At 48.6% G+C, this 7500-nt stretch overlaps 1 protein-coding gene across 1 annotated transcript in view; it reads right to left on the bottom strand.

Moving 5' to 3' along the window:
• Positions 1–7500, bottom strand: part of LOC143029214 (zinc finger SWIM domain-containing protein 5-like) — a 333477-nt gene that overhangs the window by 30690 nt on the left and 295287 nt on the right. The window contains exons 3-4 of the mRNA XM_076191829.1: positions 2661–2788; positions 874–1017 (exon numbers count right to left, since the gene is read on the bottom strand). Of these exons, the coding sequence (XP_076047944.1) occupies positions 874–1017; positions 2661–2788 (272 nt within the window). The remainder of the gene's footprint in view (positions 1–873; positions 1018–2660; positions 2789–7500) is intronic.

Genomic DNA, 7500 nt, shown 5'->3' with positions numbered 1-7500 from the left:
AGATGGAAAAAAGTGGGGAGGGAAGATTTATCCCAGTGCTATTGGTTATACCTTTTAAGAGGGGAAAGCAAACTTGCCCCATCTATCCTTCCCTATCTTTTGGTTTTGGGAGCAGAATGAACCCACGGCTGTGGCTGCGTTGGGTTGGACTGGGTTGACGACCCTCTACATAGGGGATGATCCGCCGTTAGGTAGAAGGTGCCTACGTACGCACGCATTGCGTGTGTGTGTGTGTGTGTGTGTGTGTGTGTGTGTGTGTGTGTGTGTGTGTGTGTGTGTGTGTGTGTGTGTGTATGTTTACCTAATTGTAGTATACAGGAAAGTAGCAACGCTCATGATGCACAGTCTCTTATTCTCCAATTGTGTGTGTGTGTGTAAGTGTGTGTGTGTATGTGTGTGTGTGTATGTGTGTGTGTGTGTGTGTGTACACGCGCGCGCGCTCAAGAGTGAGCCTTAATTAAATACCTGTTGCAGTATTTTTTGACGGGGTACTTGCCCTAGGAATGACGGATACAGAAGAAAAAGAAAAAAAAAATGCACAGGATGTCGGAGCCATCCGACCGGCCGGCCAGCCGGCTCCCAAGGTGTCGCATCGCCACCTCGGTTGCCGGCACAAAGCGGCATTGTAAAGCGTAATATAAAACAAATATGGTCAAGAATGAGGGGAAAGCAAACTTAAGAATATGTGAGAGGGGAAACAAGAAGGCAGGACGGAAATTTCTAATGACGATGGGGGAAGGCAGCAGGGGAGAGGGGAGTGAGGGATTCTCTATGAGAGAAGAATGAAAAAAAAAACCGGCAACGACGACGAACGTGTTCCGACGATTACAGAAACTGTCCCCGTTCTCTCTCTCTCTTTTAGCGATCACTTACCTTGTATGTGGTTAATGGGATGAGATTGCTGCAGTATTTGGTCGGCTAGTTTTTGTGCTGTGGGCAAAACCTCTGTGTGGTGCTCACTGATCATGTACTGAAGCAGCTTCTGCAGCTGCTGTCGGTCCATCTGCAGTAACGTTTCTGTGGACAAAGAAAGGGAATGGGTGAGAACAATCGTGCACCTGATAACGATCACAGATCGCCCATGACGCCTTTTAGTGCCGTGGGCACCCCTCCCGGTCATGCGGCGAGTGCCACCCCTAAAGTGGCACGGTTGTGGCACTGCCCCCCCCTCTCTTCTCCAAAAAATAAAATCAGTGTACCGTTTGAGAAGGCCCTTCAACCCCTTACCCTTATAAACATGGCTGAGAGGGTCCTGGCCCTACTACGTGCAGGTAACAGCATATGGCCGTCGGTTTAGGGCCTGTGTACCCTGAACTGTGTACATTGCCTATGTACACTGATTGGTGCCCGCCTTCCTGCGAGCCCGGCCGACATTGTTGACGCGGGCTTTCATAAATGGCGATGTCGGTGTGTTGCGGAATCCGACTTGTTTGTTCAGCATAATTAACACAAACTGTTGATTTCTTTTTTTCCTTTCGCCTGAAAGGTTGATTTCTATTTTTCGCTTGAGACGTAATTATTTACCACCAGCCACTATTTATAGCTGAAGGACAGATGATCTTGTTTTTTTTAACGTTATTTCATTTACAAGGAAGCTCTGGTTTGACTTCGGGTAGACTTTTTTTTTATCCAGGGGTGTTGAAACAAATTTCAGTGGAGGCTGGAAGAATCTGTATCCTGTAGTAACATATTAGCTATCGTCCTTGTAACCTGAGGTATAGCAACTGCTACACTGCCCAGACCGGACTGCAGAGGGCGATGAGTTCGGGAAATTTTAAGAAACTGATCTAGGGTGAAGAGTACTTTCTGTAGTAACGCCGGTATCTTTGTATGGGAAGGTCATTCTTGTAGTTGGCAACGACAACAACAGAGTGGGAACAACAACGAATTCCAGCCACAGGTTATCTAATTGCAACCTAAGTAATTTGGGTCTGCATTCTTCGCATGACCGTATATAAAATCAAATTATAAACATAACAGTGAAGCATATTTTGTATCAGTTCGCGCGATTACCATCGCTTCTATTCTCTGATACAATATAACAACACAAACGCTGAATTAAGGATGTCAACAGGAAGGAGGGCAAGTGGAAGTGATGAACATTCTCTCGAGTAGATATTAACATCCAACCAAAAAGTATATCATAGGTTCAAATATCTCCACCCCCCCTCTCTCTCTCTTTTTTCTTTTACTTTCCTTCTCTAGAATTTGCTTTACTCATATATCCTACTATCTCATTCCTTTCAAACTAGGGTGGGGAAACTAGCTCCACTCTTCTCTTCGACTCTCCAAATAAATAAAAAATAAATAAATAAGTAAATGCAACTTAGGAAAGCCGAAATCTCAATAGGTCTACCATACAAACTGCGCTAACATCATTGCCACTACATTTAGCGCGATTATTGTCCGCAAGGGTAGAGATACTGAGATTCAATACTTAAAATCAAATTATCTACCGAGAACTACACAAGTACAACATCAGATGTTAGAATTATCATTTTCCAAGACGACCCGAACAAGACCGCCGTTCTTCATGAAGGGCCGCCCTCACAGAGTTCGATAAAATCATCTGAAGGGCTAAGGGAGGGAGAGTGGGAGGGAGAGTGGGAGGGGAGGGGAGTAGAGACACACTATAGAAGCTCCTCTGAGCAAACACTCACCTGAGATGGGTATTCTGAGCTGGACGGTGTCTGCGTGTCGGATGCGATGAAGCGACAACGCCACCACGTGCGGACACCAGAAGATGTCACGGGTGTCGCACGAACACGTCACTGACGTTATCTTACATCTGCAATGGAGAAATGGAGAAAAGTAATGAGAAAACAGAGTCAAGTGCCATTTGGGAGTGGAAAATTATGAATAGCACCGAAGACTCAGACAACTTCGGGTGCAACTTTAGTCATTACTCGTCTATAAATGGCGGATGCGGGGAGGCTGCTGAATGTGTATGTGTGTGTGCGTGCGCGCGCGCGTGTGCGTGTGCGTGTGTGTGTGTGTGTGTGTGTGTGTGTGTGTGTGTGTGTGTGTGTGTGTGTGTGTGTGTGTGTGTGCGTGTGCGCGCGAGGGCAGGCCACGGGGTGCCCACCGCTATACGAGGGTCAGGTCACGTGGGAGTGTGTTCCGCTTGACTGCCGAAGAGCGACACGATGCAATGTTCACAGCAGCAAGAACGAGAGCAAAACCAACCGTTTCCCCCAGAGCTCCACGTCAGTGGCATCACACTACCCGCCCAAACACGCCAGAACTCTTGCTTGTTTGCCTCGACTGATAAGAGCACACAAGGTCTCTCTTTGGTGGTCCTGCGAAGTAATCGAAGAACTCCTATCTGTTTAGAGAAATGCAGCATTTCGGGAATGCACCGTGCAATTCATGAACATTGTTCCAGACATAGTAATAACAGGGGTCGAACAGCACATGGTACCACACAGGAAAGTCTTGCAGACCACCCAGGCGTCGGCCGGGATCTCCACACGACGCGACTGTGGCACCATGAAAAAAGTACTTTACTTTTCAGTACCAGAGTGGGCATTTTAGATATTTTTAATGCCAGTGTATCATCAACTTGAAACTCGAATCCCGACCTGAAAATGGCCAGTTTGATCGGAACCACAGTCTTCAAGCTTCTGCTACTGCTTGCTTGTTTGCTTGCTTGCTGGCCAGGTCCTAAGCTGAATAGAATTTGACACTGGACGGGTGTCCATGGTCCTCATCTCAAAGAGGCGCGGCGCAGTGCAGAAATGATCTGATCAATTGAGGGCACCTGCAGCCAGCAGCACCCTCAAGCAAGCAACCAAGCAAGCCCTCCGTGCCAAACTGCCCCAACCTCAACTTTACTCCCCACCTCCGCAGCCAACCATCACCCGCCCAAATTCCTAAAGAACTCGGGACCACCCAGAACTCCAAAAATCACCCTCCCTCCTTCTAACCTTTTCCAACACTCACCCCCCCCAACCCCTCAGCAACTATAACAGTCCGAAAGTAACCCTTCCTTTCAACACCACAGCCACCATCACCACCAAGAAGAATGACAATAGTCTAGGTGATGGGCTCTGAAGCACCACAGCCTTGTCCGACTGGTTGGCGAGTGGTAAGCGGGGTTGAGGGGCAGGCACCGCCCAAGGGAAACAGTGCCCTTTCGAGGCAAATTACTCGGGGGCTGGCTTCCACGTGTGCACAAAGTGCACAAATGCATTGGCAAAAGCAGCCACAAATTCCAGAACGCTTTGCTGGTGTAGTGGTTACCGCCTCGTGCTCCCATTCTGGTTGTACAGAGTTCGCGCCGCTTTCATAGTGTGAATGCTTTCATTAATACTGTAAGTCGTTACAGATCCACTTGAACAAAGGAATGGGTGTAATGCGTGTGACTGGACTAAACGAGCTTAAGTAGTTGTCCTCAATCACGAATCCAGCACGTGATCCAAGACCATGGTGGTGTAACACACACACGCACGCGCGTACATCTGCGTGAACGTGTTAACTTCAGAGTTCGAATCATCAATTGTAAAGGAAGTGTATAAACATAATTGTCAACAAAACTTTGAACACAGGACTAAAATGCATGCTTGGTGGCAAATGGTGCCACAAATACATAGATGGATGGTTGGGGAAAAATAGGGCATGTTTTTAGAATACTACTGCAGCCAGGAACTCACACAAGAGGAGGTAAAATCTAAAGAGCTGCCACGGGATAGAATCTTAGTCTACATGGGAGAAGGAGCGGAGACCACAGGGTTAACAACGCTGGATTTTTTTTATATAGTTTTTGCAAACTATGAAAAAACAAAGATAACGTCCATCGATAAGTGGGTAAGACGAGCGGGTACAAATGTCCAGGACTTCTTATCAACTTCACATTTCCCACCAGCTGTTCACATAGAAGTGCTGACAACTGCATCACTACCTTCCTCTCTCCCTCCCTCCCTCCCTTTCTCTTCACTAGGACAGTGACATGGAAAAGGACCTCAGACACACACACACATCGGCAGCAATCAATTTTTTTCCCGACGAGATCTATAGAAGGACCCACAGACTGTTGCCGTATACTGTGGGGGCGTGAATTTCAAGTAAATGAAACTAAGCCATACCTGAACAAGCGATTTCCATTCCGAATTTTGAACGACCGGGGTGGGGTTAGGGTGTTGTTTTTTGTTATTTTTGTTGTGGCTGTGGTGGGTGGCGGTGGTTGGGGGGGTCGGTTCCTTGTCTACCCAAGAAAAATTTCGTTGCTCACATTGTCAATTCCATAAACGAGGCGAGATGGGGACCAGCCTCCCATTTCCGCAAAGGGAAGAGGCTAGTGTCTAGAAGAATGCGCGCCCCCAAACGCCCATACACAATGTATGTTGTGTACGTGTATGCTTGTACCAATTATCACCAGGTTAGTCGTTTCTAGTGCCTCACCTACCTTTACCTGAGGCACCATCCCTGCAGAACCCTTCGTGTTTCCCTTTCCAGCAACGCTACCAAAAAGGCCCCTCTGAGGAGGCTCCGCCCTCAAGTCGCCGTCCCGGACTCGACGGCGACGACTGGGTAGAAGGGGGAACCAGGCCTGGTTTGTAATGTGATGGGCAAAGTTGCCTCTTCCTTGGCGTGGAACCGCCGTTGGAAATTTCTTCATTTTCATGTAAATTTTTCATCTGCATAGAGATAGTCTGGTAATTAGGCAAAGGGAAGGCCGAGGTGTGAAACGCGTCAGTGTACGTCTGTCTGTGTGTACATGTACGTACGGTACGTGGATGTATAGGTAAGCGAAAGAAACAGAATGATGATGGCGGTGGAGGAATACAGGAAAGAGGAAGGTACAAGAAAGGGTAGGGAAGGAGGGGCGGGGAGGAAAAGAGGGGAGGAAAAGAGGGGAGGAGAGGGGAGGGGAGGAAAAAGAAACAAGGGGAAGAAACGGGGAAGGGGAGAATCGAGGAGTGGGGATGAGAAACGAAGGAAACAAGAGAACAAAAAAGAAAGAGAAAGCAGAGAGCTGGGCTGGAGAATGGAAAACTGAACGGAGGGAAGGGTGAAAGAGAAAGAAGAGCTAGGTGCAGACAGAGAGACAGACAGACAGAGAGAGAGAGAGAGAGAGATAGAGAGAGAGGAGAGAGAGAGAGAGGAGAGAGAGTCAGCGGGGAATGGAATTCAGAAAGGAGGGAGGGGTAAGAGAAAGAACTGTGTGGAGAGAGAGAGAGAGAGAGAGAGAGAGAGAGAGAGAGAGAGAGAGAGAGAGAGAGAAAGAGAGAGGAGCGAGAGAGAAAAGAGAGCGACAGAGAGTGAAGAGAGCGACAGAGAGAGAAGAGAGCGAGAGAGAGAGATAGAGGAAGGGAGGGAGAGAGAGGGAGGGAGAGAGAGGGAGGGGGAGAGGGACAGAGAGACAGTGAGAGAGAGAGAGAGAGAGAGAGAGAGAGAGAGAGAGAGAGAGAGAGAGAGAGAGAGAGAGAGAGAGAGAGAGAGAGAGAGAGAGAGGGAGGGAGGGAGAGGGAGAGCAGGAGGGGTGGGTCGTAGCCAAGTAATAGGTGTCGGAAGGCCTGCTGGCAGCATAACCAAAATCAAATAAGCGTAGTGGTGGTGGTGGTGGTGGTGTATGGATATAATAAGAGCTTTGGCGGTGGAGGAGGGGACCGAGGTGTTAGGGACAGGAAGGGAAGGGAAGGGAAGGGAAGGGGGAAGGTGACGTGGGCCTCTGGGGTCGGGGGAAACAGAAGGAAAATGAGGTTCCAGTGAAGGGAGGTTCCAGAAGTGGTAGTGCGGGGGGGGGGGGAGGTTGTGACAGTTTGCACAGGGAGAACTGGACTGGACATCTGGAGACCAAAAAATTCTCTTCCAACCAGAGTTAGATATGCCACTGAGGCGACGACAGAAATAGTTTGGTGGTAGCCAGAATAAAGATTTGCGAGTTTTCCCCAAGAGCTGAATAAAATCGCCTGGCGACACCCGAAGGACGTAAGAGCTTTTCAACCATTTCAGTTCGGGAGTCTAGTTAGCTGCTGCAGCTTGTCACACTGCACAATGGGAAAGAGCATCCGTTCGGGTGGGCGGGCGGCCTCGGGGACCCCCATGGTCGAAGCAGTGTTCTCGTCTTCCACGGGCAACTACAGAGAAAGACAGAGGAACAGTAAAAGAAACAAACAAACAAACAAACACACACACACACACACACACACACACACACACACACACACACACACACACAGACAGACACACACACACACACACACACACACACAGAGAGAGAGAGAGAGAGAGAGAGAGAGAGAAAAGTGAGTTTGTATGTTTGGATAAGACATCAAGCGAACCTGACGGGGTGCAAACATACGTACTGATTACGTACGTAGCCTTCCTACCAGCACTTGCTTTTTGTGTTCACCCCAGGGATTTGAACTCTTGTCACTCGCTAGTTGGGTGAAAGCACTACCACGAGTTGAAACAAGTCTGCCAGAACTCACGATGTAAGCGTGTGCGTGCGCGCGTGCGTGCGTGCGTGCGTGCGTGTGAGTGTGTAGGAAAATTCCC

This window comes from Oratosquilla oratoria, chromosome 1 (assembly GCF_046742065.1).
Source record: "Oratosquilla oratoria isolate Oo_2021 chromosome 1, ASM4674206v1, whole genome shotgun sequence".
In the NCBI taxonomy this organism is placed as follows: domain Eukaryota; kingdom Metazoa; phylum Arthropoda; class Malacostraca; order Stomatopoda; family Squillidae; genus Oratosquilla; species Oratosquilla oratoria.
The sequence above is the reverse complement of the archived record's forward strand: the minus strand, read 5'-3'. Positions and strand labels throughout refer to the sequence as shown.